The following is a 16,475-nucleotide window of genomic DNA, read 5'->3' as shown; positions in this document are numbered from 1 at the left end:
TTAGCTCACTGCTACGGACTAGGGACAGGACTTCAGCATACAGTAGATGAGAGCAAAGAGATATATTCAGCTGGCATATCCACATGATGTAATTCAGAGCTATGCAGAAGCATGAGTTCCTGAAAGCCATAGATCATTACCAGGATGGAGCTAGTTAGCTGTATCTGCAAGTCTAATTATCTCATATGCAATGCCATACAACTGTGGCTACATTTTCAGCTCTGAAGCAGGCTCAGCTGACAGATGGTTAGGGCTTTCTGTGCTATGCAGACATGCATATACTTGCTAAGCTGCCTCCTCCCAGGGGAAGGAAGAGGACCCTGATTCTCCCACAAGGGTGTCTAACGAGGCCGTCCTGCCATAGGTTCAGTTTCTTTCTCTGCTTCAACATTCCCCTAACTGTCTAGGCTAAACAGTAACTTCAACAGGAATGCTTGAGAGACTCCCAGCTCAAGAGGCCCAAACAGTTTGCTAGCTAACACAAGTTGTCAGGACAGCAGCTGTGGTTGAAATGGTCATAGCAGAAGTACTTAAACCTGTCTTCCACATCCATTAAAAAAATGCAAGCAAATACTCTGTTTTTATTCACTAATAAATGTGTATTTAGTTCTATGGTCTTGGCTGCATTTTAATGCAGATAATCACAATGTGAATAATTAAGATTGTAACCTAAATTTACAGTTAAACAGATATTTCTGTTCTCTGAAATTCTCATACTTAACGATATTGTGCAAAGGAGCTGCTGTGCTCTGTACATGATGCACCCATATCTTGGAAGGAAGTGAGTAATCTCTTGAGAGGTGCAGTCTGGGCCTCTTCAGACAGTCAGTAAGACTTTCTGTCTGCATGTGACTAGCAGTGTATGATCTATTTTTACCTTTTATTTCTCAATAATACTTTTTTTGTTTTGTTTTGTTTTGTTTTGCTTTGTTTTCTATGCTTCGATTTCTTTAATTAATTCTCAAATGGACTAAGCTTGGAAAAAAGAAGTCTTTTGGAAATGCTAAGTTCAGCAAAGACTGGGCCATGCAAACTGACTTTCAGATATCTGTCTGTAAAGAAAAGTGTGATTAAGAACAGAGGAAAAACTAGCTAGACTGGGATTGAAGAACTGAATTTGAATATGGGAGGGAGAAGTTAAAAAGGAATCCTTAAATAGTTGAGATAAGCTTTAGTATCCTTATATCTTTATTTGAACCAGACTGTTGAACATTCATAGCCTGTCTATCTCACATCTATGCCCCTTGAGATATGCCTTGTATAATTCATAACTTAGGGAGTAATACATTTGTAAGAATTGACGATGATGTAGATCTATCCTTCCTGGGCTAGCTAATATCAAACAGATTTCCGCCTGTATAAGGGAAAGAAGCTTTACAGGAGTTCTCTCAATGCATTCCATTTTGTCCCAAGATTTTAAAAAATCTGTTTAGTGTGATACTCTTTTTATGGTATTGGCCAGCATTTTCTGCTTGCTAGATAGTGGTGTGCAGAGTTTATGATAGTACCAGACGCATCTGGCTTTTTTTCCCTGCTATTCTCTCTGCCTCTCCTACCCATCACTCTAGAAAAACTTTTCACTAAATTCTTGTAATAATTAAAAAGTTCACAATATGGTTATAGAAAGCAGACTTCGTGGAGTGTGAATCTTAGAATCTTATGTGTATAAACACCTTTATCTTAATATATCTTTCCAAAGATAGGAAGAGGGTCTTCTTACAAGTAGAACTTCCAGGTACAATGGACAGCAGATAAACTGAACACTCTTACTTGTTCTTATATTCATTTGTATGTCACCAAATTTGCTCTCATATCGTATCTTTGAAATCTCGGATGACTCAGACACGGATCATTTCTTGTAAATTCAGTGCAAGTTGGCTGAAACTTCGACATCTCAAGGAGTCTTAATAGCTTTCCAGATCTGACTTGTTCAAAATGCTGTTCAGACACGTCCTGCTTAATCCTTCCAACACTTCAATAAAACATTTAGCATACATAAGTAGTGTTTTAGAGGTGAACAAATAACTCATAATACTTTATTTATTACCAGTTGTACATTTCTACAAATTAAAAGGTTGTGAACACAGTGCAAATATCTTAGATGTATTATTCAGAAGAATCTAGTAAATTTCTGAGTAAATATTGTCTTTACCAATGAGTCACAAATTATTGAAAAAGAGTGTTCAAGAACCAAAAAATTATAGGGGTTTGGTTGGCAACGATAATCATGGGATGCTGTACTTAGTCCATTTATATAGTTTACCAACATGGTGCAAATTTTGTAATTTAAATTGCATTAAACACTGAATTTCATTTTTTACATATAGAATTTCTATCGGGAAAATTTCTCCTACTGAAAGACCCTATCAACTTAAATGTCTCTCAAAAGCCAACTTGAAATGACTGCAACTGTATGCAATAATATTTTCAAAATCATATTTAAGGTGTTTTTTTTTTTCCTCCTTGCTCTGCCATTATTCGACTGCTGATGGATGGAGAAAACAGAGACAGAAAGATGTGACTGACCCAGATCTGTAGCATTAACTGCTACTCAGAGTGGGAGTAGCAGTATATCCCCTGGATCTCTGTTTATTGTATTACTTTACACTATTACTTCCCCTTAAGGGACGGATGTTATTGAGGTCCAAAAAAAGCCAAATTATTGTCACTCAGTATTACTAAAGGAAAGACAAATTAAGTTGAACACCAGTAATATCAGCCTTTGGTCAGTAAGAAACATGCACTCAGACACAGATGTGTTATGCTATGTATACAAAGAAAGAAGGGAAAGAAGGAAAGAAAGAAACTTCAACATATAATTGAACTCTTATCAATTATGTCATAATATTCCAAATGAGTGTATGTTTTGGTTTGCTTGTTTGTTTGTTTCAATTTCTAAAATACTGCCTTTTATTCTTAAGCCAAATTATGAAGTAGGCAATGGATGTATGCTCTAGTGTGACAATTCCCAATTCTAAGATTAATTTTTACTGTGTTATAATAGCATTCAGCTCTTCCCTTATCTATTTCTCTACCAGAAATTTAGAAATACGGAAATGTGCAAAAACAGAATTTCCTGTGTCACTAATTTTATGAAATCTATTTTATGTACTTCTGTCCCAGCCTCACACAAAAATCCTGCTTGCAGACACCCAGAATTACTTTTTTTTTTTTTTTTTGCTTATTTATATAGAGAAAGCAATTTCCCTCAGAAGTCACCATTTATTTTCCTTGACAATTCCTACATAAATTATGTAGAGATCAGAAGCGAAAACTGCTTTCCTAACTGACAGTTCTGCATGCTCTGAGTAAGCTCCAATGGATAAACTGGGGGTGGGTTCCTGCCTTCTCCATCCTTGGAGGGGCACTTAGTGCTGTTTGGGCCTCAGGGTCCCTGTTTCCCAGCTGAAGCTCATGGAGACAGTTGCCCAGACTGTGGCTGAGTATGTCCACGTGGCAAGGGTTGAATCTGAGTAAACAAGCTGCTGATGTTGTACCAGGAGGAGCCAAGTTCATTTATTGCTGGCTACGTTTAGCCTGCAGAACTAACAGGGTTTAAGATTTCTTATTTTGGGGTATGGAATATGCTATTTGGGGGGTAAGAATATGCTATTTGCTGCTGATGTCTGCAGGTCCAATGAGGCAAAAGGACTGCTCTTTTGAGGAAGATGCTGTTGCTCTAGTGATGAACTACCTAAAGCCATGAGAAGGGGCAGACTGTTTGATGTGTATTTTACCCAGCCAGTTTAGTAGTCAAAAGCTACGCCTATCAGCTTCCTTGCCCTGCTCATTGCATGACGTGCACACACCTGCACCTTCCCTCCTAGAGCCAGACTGGAACCAGCTATTATCTTTGTCTCTCAAAACAAACATGCCTATTATGGTCTAAAATTAGGATACTTTTCCTTCCCTTCCACTTTTCACAGGGGTCATATACTGACTAACAGGGAGACTGCTGAAATTCAGTAAGCTTCTGTTTATGTACAGCCCAGGTCTGGTTTTAGTGCTCTTCATAACTGGAAAAGAGAGGCTTACCTATTCATTCCCACGCTGCTAAGTTTAGGGCACAGCCTAAATGTGGCTGTTGCATGTGGCCATGGCAAGACTGGCACAAACATATACTGTGCAAACAGAAATTGTTCCATGAATGAATCCAACTTGAACTTGGTTTCTACTTTCTTTAGATAGGAAAATATTTTATCAGTAGCTATAAATCCAATGGAATCCCTCCATCCTTTCAGTTTATATACATACAGGAAAAAAATGTAACTCAGTATGCAGAGTTATCGTAATACAGATACTGCAACTAAACCAAATGCTGTTCACAGATGGCTTGAGTTGAAATTCCTCAAAATCAGTACAGAACTTCCCTTGACTTTGAAGGGCTCTGGTCAGGCCCATATTAGGTGTGAGAAGCCCCAAGGACTTATCTGTTCGTTCAGTTAAGTTTGCTTATGCAAATCCCGAGAGTTTCCTGAGTAGTGAGTATGTTTGCGTTTTGTAAAGCTCACCTGCTCTTTGGGGGCATTAAATGTTTGACTTCGTTATTCCACTGCATAAAAGAGAGAGTGGATAAGAAAGGATGGGAGATAAGGAAAGGGTGAAACAAGTGGAGACGGGAGAGAGGAGTAGAGGTAGAAGTCAAGAAGCAAAACCAGGAGGAGAAGAATGGAGAAAGGGGCAGAGGGGAGGAGAAAGGGGAGGACAAGAAACAGCTCATTGTGGAGATGGCACAGTATAAGCTTGATTTACCTATTGTTAAACTGCAGATGAAAGAAACAAAAGCAGGAAGACAAAGATCAGTGCAGAGATGGCAGTCATGCACTGATGTGTAGATTTTCAGGTTTGTGTTGCAAGGTATGTGCTGGGAGGGTGAAGAATGAGGAGGGAGGGACAGAGGAAGAGTAAAACCACCTGCAGAGAGATGTCTCCCCCTGTTCCCTCAGTCCCACTTGCACCGCCCCCAGCCCCAGCCCCCAGCTGCTTTTGGCTCTGTGGGTTCCTAACACATCCAGTACTCCTGCGCTGAGTGCTTGGACATCTGGCTCTTGGTGGCAGCTGCTGTGTGCTCTGTGCAGGTTTCCTGCCCCATCTCCAGCATCTAGCATTAGAAACTAACGGGATACAATGGTGTGGAAGCTGTGGATGGGGACAGGCACTGGGATGTCCTGAAGGTGTACTTCTGTGAGCCATGAAGTCAGCCAGGGGCTGACTGTTTTGGGACACTGCAAGGAGCAAGGAAGCTGATGGGGCCAGGCAGTCTGCTGCAGAGGAAACCTTGCTGCAGAACATTTCTTTCAGAGTAGTTGAGGGATTCTGGCTGTTAGAGACTTTTGACTGCGTTGGATTAGCAAGTTGTTTAGGGATCTGGGGCAAACCAGTAAAACAGGCTGATGAATCCATGCGGTAGGTGCCAATCTGGGTTGCTGCCTTTTTCAGAAGTAAACAACTAGGAGCCATTGTTCATCTTCCTGACTCTCTGCAGGACACAAGCTGTAAATTACATCTGGGAACAAAAGGTTGATGGGAGTAGAACCGGGTGCCCAACTTCCCAAGGGAGTGCTTTGCCCTCCGGCCAAAAGAGTAGCTTTTCCGGCTTAAACCAGCACAGACTCTTCTTATGCCTTCCCACCAGCACTCAGAGCCCAAGAAAAGTGTGCAGTACAGGATTTGCTACACTGAAGCATTTACAACCATTTCCATTACAAACCTGGTTTCAGGGTTGATCATGAAAATTAAATCCAGTCTGAAATGTAGCAAATAAGATTGCAGTCTAGGGACACAGGAGGAAATCTTATTAAAAATACCATATCTTTTGGAGATCGTAGTTAAATGGATATAAAATCCTCCCTCCACCCCTGAAACTGCCTTACAGCCCGTCTCACAGGCCAGCTGTAGTCTGTGCAGAATGTACGCTGCCACGACCACAATTACCTAATGAGATTTGTGCTTTTTATATTCACTGAGATTACACTCTTTAGCTCCCCATGAAAAGCTTGACATTTCCACAAAAATGTGTTCAGAAAAGGATTTTTTATTTTAAAAAATAATAATCTGATGATAATAGAAAAAGAAAAAAAAAAAGATTTTTTTTTCAAATTATGAACATCCTTTTTCCGTGTTTCTATTTTTGAAAAAAAAATGCGAGTAATTTTGACAGAAACAAAATTCTATTCTTCCCTCTGTTTCAATTGCTCCCATTTGATAAAGAAACCATTGTCCATTGATATCTCTTTTTTCATCGTAAGTTCAGGTATTTTCATTTACTGGTCTCTATGCTTAATAAAATCCAAACAAATATATATTATAGGGACAGGCTGCCATGCTGTGTTTAGTGGAATTTTGGCCTTTGACCTCAGATGGGCCAGAATTTCATCCTCTAAGGGGATTCCATCAAAAACAAAACCAAAACCAAAACTTTTTATATTGCTGTAAGCCACACACGTTCCTTTTCTAGGGCTCCAAACCATGTATTCCCTAACAGGATTTTATCAAAATTAATTGGTGCTGGCTACAGTTCATGTATATGATAAAATCATGAATGAGCTATTTTGGTGCTTCTCTACTACGTTGCACCATCATAGATTCCATATCTGCTTTGTCAAAGGCTTCTCAAAAAGACATTTTGTAAATGTTGGGGCTTTGTTACTGTTGTTGGATTAGTTGTCAGATTCTCTTTTGAAATCATACTTCATTTAGTACCTTTAATTATTTTACAAAATTTTGGTGTCAGGAATTTAACTCTTTGTTGCCAAGGGAGTAAGAAAATTCCAAAAGCTCTGACATTTCACTGTGTAGTTTGTGTTAACAATAATGTCATGGAAACAGACGCACAATGGGTATGAACTAATGGCCTCACCTTAAAACAATGGTCAACTGCATTTCCAGCTGAATATTTGCTTCATGATTTTCATGTTCCGTAAGATTATCTCAAGCTAAAAAAAAATATTATGTATTTCTCACTATAATAATAATAATAATAATCTTGCAGGACCCTTTTCGCAGAGATGAACATCTCCTTCAACTAAATTTTCTGGGCAGCATCAGGTTCTGCCGCACCCAGGCTAAATATGGATTGCTGTCTACCTCAGGCCAATATGTTTTAGGGGAGAAATTCCATGTCTGGGTGAGAAGGAAGGAAATATTTCCATGTCAGTTTTATTTATTTATCTATTGCAGCTCTTTGAAGTGCTTAGGGGGTTGAAATGCAAGTCTATGTCCTAGGCTAATGCATACGCAGGTGGATGGCATGTGAAATAGACAGGCTGACTTGTTATATATATACATTTCAGTAATTATTTCTGTGGTTTATCACATGAAATGACATACTGTGATGAATTATTTTTCTTGTATATATCTGTCTTTCCACTTGCATTAGGTATTATCATATATGTGCACCTGGTCTAAACATGCCTAATCTTAGCCCAATTTCAGAGGACAACAAGCAAGAAGCAGATTTTCTGAAGTGGAATACCCCCTGTACACACCAAACACATGCAGAAACGTTGAGATGTCTAAGATGCATATCAAATAATGCTCAGTATTGAGAAAACAACCTGTTCATAGATGTCAGAACAGCTAGAATTAGAAACTTCAGTCCATGAAGAGACTGGGAATTTCCACTTCTGGTAAAATAAGACACCTGCCTCTGTAACATTTGCCCACATCCCTGAAATGAACATTATTCTCCATTTACCCGTAGTAAAGAAAACAGACTTCCTTTTTTTGGTTGTTTGTTCCATTTAATTGGGAATAAAGGACATTAAAAAGAGGTATTTTATGTTAATCAAAACCAACCAGCTAACTAACGAACCAAACAACAGCACTTACAGATAACTAAATTTTAATTAAATACACCATTCTTTTGTTTCATACATTGGGGTGAATTTCAAAAGTCATTTATCAATTGAAGAAAAAGATATCCTTAGTAAACTGACAACATGCTTTATCTCTGCTCCAGCATTTTCAATCCCCAAATTTCATTCATATAGTTAGATGCCAGAATACCTGTTGGTATAAATGTACAGGAATTCACAGAACTATTTCTTTTCCACTACTATAAACAGTAAGTCCTATAGGTGATTGTTTTTATTCTGCTCTTTAAGTCATTTTTTCAAAAGTAAAAGTAACAAATTCACTAAATAAAGTATGTTTCATCTGTAACTTCAAAGTTTCTAGATTCTTAATAAAAAGATGCCCTGCGTTTTAAGGAAAGATTTTTCTCTTTAACCTTGTCCCATCAGATATTCCAGACCTGTAGGAAAAGCCTGTTGGAACATGTTAAAAATTTGGCTGATTGGGGAAGGGATAGCCAGCCATCTTTAAGTCAAAAGTCAAAGAAAAGGCAAAGCGTAACATTCTCGTGCCTGTGGCTGGAAAGACCTGTCTGTATTTTTCCATAGTTCACGTTAACAGAGATTAAAAAATTAATGAGAAAATTCTTTAAAGTGGGAGGATCGACACCATGGTAATCCGATACAGAATTTTTCATTCTGAATTTGCTGAGTGAAACTGAAATCGGGGGATTACAGGCTGTCAGTCATTGCCACGTGCTGCTTGCTACAGGTGAGGTGTGCTGAGCTGGGTGAGCCCTCTCCAGCCCCTCATTCTGCTGCACACAAACGTTTGCCATGACCCCCTAAGAGAGACCTGGACATGGAGACTACAGGAGATTGTTAGGGCACACAACAGACGTACCTTTCTCTTATCTGCAGAGGTTTGAGGTTTTTCAATGAGGGATTTCATGTGGCATCTTTCGCTGATTGTAGAGTCCCACAGAGCCCCACATGGCAATAAACATGTGGCCCTTGGGAACCAGGACTTCATCTGTGTATCAAATGTTGTCACGTGCTCTCATCCTGTTCCTCTGCTCTGTGAATTGGGAATAGGAGGAATAACTCCTTCTCTACCTTGTGTTGTCAATAAAACATTGACCTTAGTCCTCAGTACCACCACTGGCATTAGTTACCACATCTTTGGAGCAGCCTGCGCAGAGGAGCCAAGGGTGGAACGATCCACCTTGATTTACCTGCTGCACGAGGATATCCTCCGGGTACAAGCAGGAACATTTTGGAAAGGTTCGTTGTGGAGCAGGTATTTTTGCTTGCTGTAAATTTTACTGCAAAGTGAGAAAATGATGAGATGGGACAAAACAAGCAAAATATTTTGGGGAAACATCCAGGCAGCTGTAGGTTCTTTGCTGGGGTTTTGAAGCTCTAGTGCTTTAGTATGTTTGCCTGGTTTGTATTAATGCTGTTTTAAAATGCAGGAGGGGGAGCTTGTAGCAAACAGTGCCTTCCTGCTACCTCATGAGAGATTATACACATTTTCCTGTAAGCATGATAAATATAACTTTTGGCTGTAATGGTGTGTAAGAATAGGAGGTTTAGTGCCTCTTTAAAACTCATGCGGCTTCTTAGTCAGTACTAGGCACCCCCCCCCCTCCCCCCCCCGCTGCTCCCCCTTTCGCTGCCCAGTAAGTTTGTTGCAATATGGGTGTGACTTTTGATGGAGCTCCCCCTCCCTGTTATGTCATTACTCCAGTTCCTTTGAATCAGAATAAAAAGTGCAGCAAACTTCAGACTCATTGACTGCAAGCTTAACAAGCGCCGGGGCTTTTCTTCTTTCCGCAGCTCGCAAGGATCTCTGTTTTTTACCAAACAATTCTGAGAAAACAATGGCCAGCTTCTACGTGTGGGCAACTTTTGGATTATGTTTGCTGAAGCTTTGTCTAACAGAGACACGTAAGTTTTGTATGAATGAAAACATTTACGACTGTTAATAAGTTTATGCTTCAGACAACAACAGCTCTTCTGCTATATAGCTAAAAGCTTCCTTGCATCTATCTTTGTATAAAGTGTTACTATTTATGGGAGTTATCAGAGATGCTTTAGAACTGTAACTGCAGCTGTGCCGCTCTGTACAATCGCAGAAAGCTGTGTATTGCTTGTAAAGGGCAATTCCAGATCCATAAAAAGTGAGTTGTAGAGTGTTAAAGTTTAAACTAAGAACAGAGGTACACAAGGGAATTTAGAATAGCTCTGGTATAGCTCGGTTCGACAACGTGACTGCTGTTACATACTTAGGTCGCTCTCCTAGCTCTGTTTTAGAGTGGAGTGTGGGGGAACCCCCTCCCCAGCATATAGCTGTATTCTTGAGTTCAGAGGGGCTGAACTAACACCTAATGCAGACTGCATTTGGACACAGCTTTGCTGAACAGAAACAAAACTGCAGTGATCTGTGTGACTGATATTTGGAGAGCTTTTATGCCAGGCATGCCTGCTTCTAACTTAAGGTTTCTTTGGGGTTGACTGGTGAGACTTTGGAACAAAGGGGGGTTCAAGCGCATGCAAAATTTGTTGTTTATCAGTTAGCTTTCTGTAGCTTGGTTGTCTGCTTCAAATATTTGCATTTAAAAATGAAACATTCATGTAGGGAAAAAATAATAATTGTATGTCCAAAATGACAAAGTGCTCTGGAAATTTGACATGGTGCAGGCTCACCCGTGTCTGAGGGAAATGGCCATGCTTTTAACAGACTCTCATTGTGACAGCAACAGCCTTGAGGCATTTTGTGGTTAGGGGTAACAATTATCCTTCTACATTATTTTTCCACTCATCAGTTCCAGGAGTCTAACAAAGTACATTTTTCATTGCCATTGTCACCCAAGGGCTGTGTGTGTGTGCACGGTACATATATATCCCATTTGCCTGAGCAGCATTGGATACTTCTGTAATGGTTGCAGCGCGGCTGGGCTGTGGATGGGTGTGTCAGAGTGAACAGTTCCCAGCGCATCTGGGGTAGCTGGAGAGCCCTCATTGCTTTCTTCCTAAAATTGCCTACCTATTGTACTGAAATATTCTTGTTAAAATCAGGTATATAGATAAAGTCCTTAGAGAAAGTATATGAAGGATATCCGACGTGTTTAAAACTTTGACTTACTCCAGGTCTGTATGCTGTAGAAGGATTATAATGGTTTGGTTACCGCCTGCTCAACTGATTTCTCCTTTTATGAGCTGCCAGGAGTGTCCTAAAGAAGCAGGTTTTGTAGTGACTCTGGAAGTAATGTATTTTTGCAGTGAGACATAGAAGAAAACCCTACTACTTCAGCATAGTTACAAGAAGTATGTCAGACTTCACATATGCCCCACGGGGAAGTTTCTTTAATGGCTTAGCAAGGTATTAGATTATAGCTACAATATATTTTAGTTGGTATGCGGTACATTCCAGCATGACTTTGTAGTTGGTAATGACTTCAAAATGGCAGTTGATGGTGGTTTTATTTTATTTTATTTATTTATTATTTTTTTTTAAATCAGTGACTTTCCTGTGTGCATCACAGAATACTGGCCACTGATGTTGGATCATAGTTGTTGGAAGACCAAATTCAGATCTGTTCCTGGATTCTGATTCAGTTAGTGCTGATTATGGCAAAAATAAAAACATCCCAGGGTTGCTGTTAATGTGATTGCTAAAGGAAAGATGAGATATAGAGAGCTGTTGAAAAACTGATTCATCCTGAGTTCTGTGTTGCTATGACCATAGTGTCATTGATCTTTCAGCGAGGTGTACTCATGATATTGATGTGACTTTTGTTGTCTGTGTAGTCTGAGCCACATTTCAAACCCCAGGAGGATATGGAGGCTGACATCTTGGTTAATGACGATTCTAGAGAGATTTTCCCCTGTGGATATTATGTACTTGTAAAAATATTTCTCTCAAAGTTTTCCTAGATTAACACAAAGTGACTCATAGAATTTTGACCCCCAAACTGAAAGAAACTAGAATAGAAGTAGGAGTAAAGATGGAATGAAAAGAGGAAGAATGAGTCCACCAGTGGGAGGGAGAGGCTTATGTATCAGCACTGAAGAGGTGGCCAGAGTCTCAGGACAAGATAGGGCTCTGAGGAAGGGCTACTATAGCAAACAGTCAGTCACAAACAAAGGGACCTGCCTGCCTCTTAGCTTACGTATGTCATGTAAATTTGTAAATATAGTAGTTTGAAGAAACTCTCTATGCCAGGTTTGCTAGGTTTTTGTTTGTTTGTTTATTTGTTTTTTTTTCACTTAGTCCTTACAGTGTGTGTCTTGGCTGTTCTCCCAAAGCTGCAAAGAAACTGCACTTTATTAAAGTTCTCTTGGACTTCCATCACTGCTTAATGGAAAGGTTATATATTTGTCCTTGAACAGCTTACACACACACACAGACACAAGCAACAAACCATAGCACAGGAATGTCTTGCAGTCTTTGGAGAAACGTTTGTTGCATCTTTAGTCACCGGTATTCACCACAATGCAAAACCTTTACCTTGAAAACAGGAAGTTGGAGAAAGGCTTAATGAGGGAAGATAGCATCACAGAAGTGAGGTAGAACTTCTAAAACTAAACGCTATTAAAGTCACTGGTAGCTCTAGCCAATATCAAATGAAATGTTCCCCCATACCCAGCGTGTCTTTCTTTCCAGAACTGTTCCCATGACTTTTATAGGCCAGGACTTGAAGACAGTACTCATACTGTTGTTATTTATCTAGCACCTAAACATGCATGAGGTTCTAGTGCAGCAAGAATATGCCAGTAGGATGAGATGCCCTGAGATGCTGATAGACAAGTATAAACATCAGAGAAAATGAGTATGAGCTCATTAATGCAAAAACACTTTACACTGTGGAAAAGATGGGCTCTCAAGAACCTCATGAAGTGGTTAAAAAATTCTTTCATTAATGGACAACTGCAAAAACATTGCAAACGAAAGAACACATGGAAGAGAGCAGGAAAATATAGTAAAGAAAAATGAAGGTCTCAAAGCAATGTTTGGTTGTGTGACAAGGCGCAAAGTGGATTGCAGGAAACAACTAACATTGGTTATATACACAGCATGCAGTCTCAAAGAATTTTAAGTTAGAGAAGAAACATGAAAAGTATCCAAGCAAAAAAATAGCATAAATGTCAACGCAGATTTCAGTTAATTTGGGAACCAACTACTAGGAACAGGGGAAAAATAAGAAATGAGGAATAAAATAAGCCTGCAGCAGCAATCAAGTTAACGTGTAACAGGAGTGGAGTCTGTAGATATGTGAAAAGTTAGAAGAATAAAAGCTGCACTTTTGACATGGCAGAGGAAAAATAAGAGATGAAAACTGTGGGATATATGTTAATTAAACTGTAAAGGGCAAACAATTCAAGATGGCAATGTTCTTGCCAAAGAAGAGATGGTATTCATAGGGAGCGGCTAGCAGCAGTAGCTAAGTTTGAAAATAGGTTGCTAAGAGACATTGATTTTAAGGAGCAATTAGATAAAGGCAGATTAGATAAACAGCTTTAAAGGTTTTTGGTATTGGTGATCATGCTACTGGGTCAGAAGATGGAATCTAAGACATCTGGTAACTGGGTTTTTTCTTTGATAAAAGGTTAATTTTAGTTCTGAATGTAGATGACTGGTAGTGGAATACATTGTAGAGAAGCAGGGGAAAAAATGATGTAGTGCTCCTTATATGAAGAGAGGAAAACTGTGCCCAAGAACTTAGACGTTTTGGGAAATTCCAGTGATGCTGTAACAAGGTTTCCCCACTTGCTTTCTGGTCTTCTTGCCCTGCGTTTCTGTTCTGACATTAACAGACAAGTGTTTGAAAATGCAGTTAGGACAGAAGAAGGCAATTCTCAATTTCATATAACACAGATTGCATTATTTACAAAAACATGTAAAAACGTTCCCTTTTAAAGATTTTTCTTTAAAAGGGAATCCTATGGAAGAGAGGTAGGGAGTGTTTTCTGCTGAACTGTTCCCTAAAATTGCTTGTCCCAGGACCAAGTCTAAATGTACGTGGTTACCTCACAGAGAGGATAATTGTGAAACAAACATGACCAACCGCAGTAGTTTTGCCTACTTTGAAAAGAATACAATGCCGTACTGGAACAATTCATGGTGTTTGAAACGCATGATATTATAGCATCAGCTGATAACCAAGAGCATGTTTTAATCACGTTTCGTTTTTTGGCACTGAATGGAATTCTTAGACTACAGAATCTCATTATTACAGTTAAAGGCAAGCAAAGTGAGAGAATAAAGACAGAGGTTGGGATTGTCACCAATACCTCTGTACTAAATATGCCATGGTTGATACCGAGTGAAACCACACCTACAACCTACTTATATTTTGCCTTTGCCCATAAGGCTTTTTATGGTATATCTGGTGGTTTAGACCATTCTCTGTGGGCTATTAACTGGAAGGCAGAAGCCAGTTTGGAGCAGCTGCTCACCATCTTCCAGATTGTGCCAGAAGTTCACCAGCGGTTACAATGCTGTTGTCTGTCACTCCCAGGGAGGTAATAATCATTTCAAAGCCAGGCTTACGGCCATCAGACGCTGTAATTATCAGTGACCATTATGGCTGCTGTTAATACTGGTGGCAGAGAAGATTGTTTCAGCCCTGAATGTTTATCAACTTCCTCCCTGTGAAATCACAGGCCTCTCTACGGCAGCATCAGCAGTAATATCAGTAGCAGCTGGCGGTGATTTTCTTTTCTCGCTGTGGCTTCCAGGGCCCACCCCACCCAAGGCATGGTGGAGAAGCTCAGCGCATGGATGAGTTTGCAGGCAGCCATGTGAAACAGCAACCAGCAGAGGAGAGAGGGGTTTTCCTCGGAGAGCCCTGTCAGTCAGACTGAAATTTCAGCTAATTGCGATTTAAAGTTCAAGCCTCTGCAACTGTTTGCTGCCTAAAGAAATCTGCTGTCATTTTTGGAGTCTGTGCATACAATTAGGCATGTAATTGAACTCCCTTTTGTGTGCACTGGATCTGGGACTTTCCAGTTCCTCTACATGACAACACTGGCTGTGTTTTATAATACAGCAATCTTAATTCAGTACAATAACCTTCAACCCTCATATAGCAAAATAGGGAAGAAAAAAAAAAAAAAGAAAAAAAAAAAGAAATTGAAGAATAATCTAGTTTTACAATTACTAGCAGGGAAACTCAAACAACCACACTGATTCAAAGTAAAAATAACAAAGAAGACCTGAACTTTACTTACATTTGCAGTTTGAGAAATATATTGATTTGCTTTTTTTCTTTCTTTCCTTTTATTGATGACCGAACTAGATTCAGTAGCTGGAAACTCTAACTGACTTGACTGTGTTGTGTCTTTGCCCATCCCATGCCTGCCCTGCCCCCCCCCAGAAAAAAAAAAAAAAAAAAAAAGAAAACCTCAGACATGCAGCAGCTGTGGTAAAACTTCCGTCTCTGTCTCTGCTAATGATCCGGTTCCAGCAGGAACGTGAGATGGTTGTAAAAGAGGGTGCCAGGGTACAGGCGGGCAGCTGGCAGGGCAGAGGGCATTAGACAGTGATCATCAGTTATACAGCTAATATCTGTTTTAGTAAGTACCTGTTTTTGTAAATAAGAATCTGCCCTTGCTGAGCATATAATACTTAAAAATCTGCTGTGACATAGCTTTTGTTGATTACAGATGTCTCACCATGGCAGCGAGTTAGCAAGGCCCACAGTGAAACAGGTTCTCAGAAGTATATTTCCCTAGGGGGCTTTTTTATTGTTATTTTTGTTAATGCATAAGTGTCTGTAAAGCAGCAGGGTGTGGTGTGTGTGGGTAGATGTGATGAATGGCTTCTTGCAGCCTTCCCATGCAGAAGCGAGAGGTGAACTGGTGCTCAGCACGTGGTCCCTGGCCAGCCAGGACCCTGTGGGCAGATGTGAGCGAGCTCGGTCGGGCAGCAAGCAGGCTAGCAGCCAGCTGGGGCTCTGAAAGTTGAGCACCAGCCCCAGGCTGGCAGCCACTCAGAGAATGCATCTTGCTGCCGGGGAGGCACATCAGCTTGGGGCTGGTATCACACCCACCACCGCAGTGCAACTCTAGAGTTTTCAAAGGGCAGGCAGAGCCCGCCCGCCCACCCCAAATGGGCCAAGCAAGCTGGCAACTGCTCCTTCTACAGCATGCAAACCTAGTAGTTTAGGAGTGCCTTAGGACTTGTGGTGGTGGCAGCGATTAGTCGTTTACCTACCCTCTGCCATCTTGCCATCTTCCGCTGCTGGGAAGCGTGGAGGCGAGGTGGTGATGCAGTGTGGCTGTGCGAGTGGCAGCGAGGTCTCCTGGCTCCAACTGAGAGCTCCGGGGGAAGCTTCTGTGCAGGGAACACTAAACAGTTAACTTGGAAGCTTCAAGGAAAAGTAGGTTTTGCCAATTATAAAGAAACATGATTCATTAATGATGAAGAAACTGAGGGTGAGGCCTGAGCTCATTTCACGGTTTGCTTATACTTGCTTCCCTGTTTTTCCTCCTCCTGCTTGATTAGGCATCCTCCATTAATATCCCTTCCCTTTTCCATTGTTTTCTCAGGCGTGTAAGTGTAGAGAAAAAGCCCTTTTTTGCTAATGAGTCCCTAGATTTATAAATGTTTTTGTTGTTATTGTTCTCTGTTCCTGAATATTGCTTATTAGCAAATTTGACATATAGGAATATTTA

At 40.3% G+C, this 16,475-nt stretch overlaps 1 protein-coding gene across 1 annotated transcript in view; it reads left to right on the top strand.

Moving 5' to 3' along the window:
* Positions 1–9,610: 9,610 nt before the first annotated feature.
* The window catches only part of CD44 (CD44 molecule (IN blood group)), a 62,839-nt gene continuing 55,974 nt past the window's right edge, over positions 9,611–16,475 (top strand). The window contains exon 1 of the mRNA XM_084288422.1: positions 9,611–9,743. Coding sequence (XP_084144548.1) covers positions 9,677–9,743 — 67 coding nt within the window. The 5' untranslated portion in view covers positions 9,611–9,676. The remainder of the gene's footprint in view (positions 9,744–16,475) is intronic.

Source organism: Netta rufina (genome assembly GCF_964035555.1).
Source record: "Netta rufina genome assembly, chromosome: 5".
In the NCBI taxonomy this organism is placed as follows: domain Eukaryota; kingdom Metazoa; phylum Chordata; class Aves; order Anseriformes; family Anatidae; genus Netta; species Netta rufina.
The sequence above is the reverse complement of the archived record's forward strand: the minus strand, read 5'-3'. Positions and strand labels throughout refer to the sequence as shown.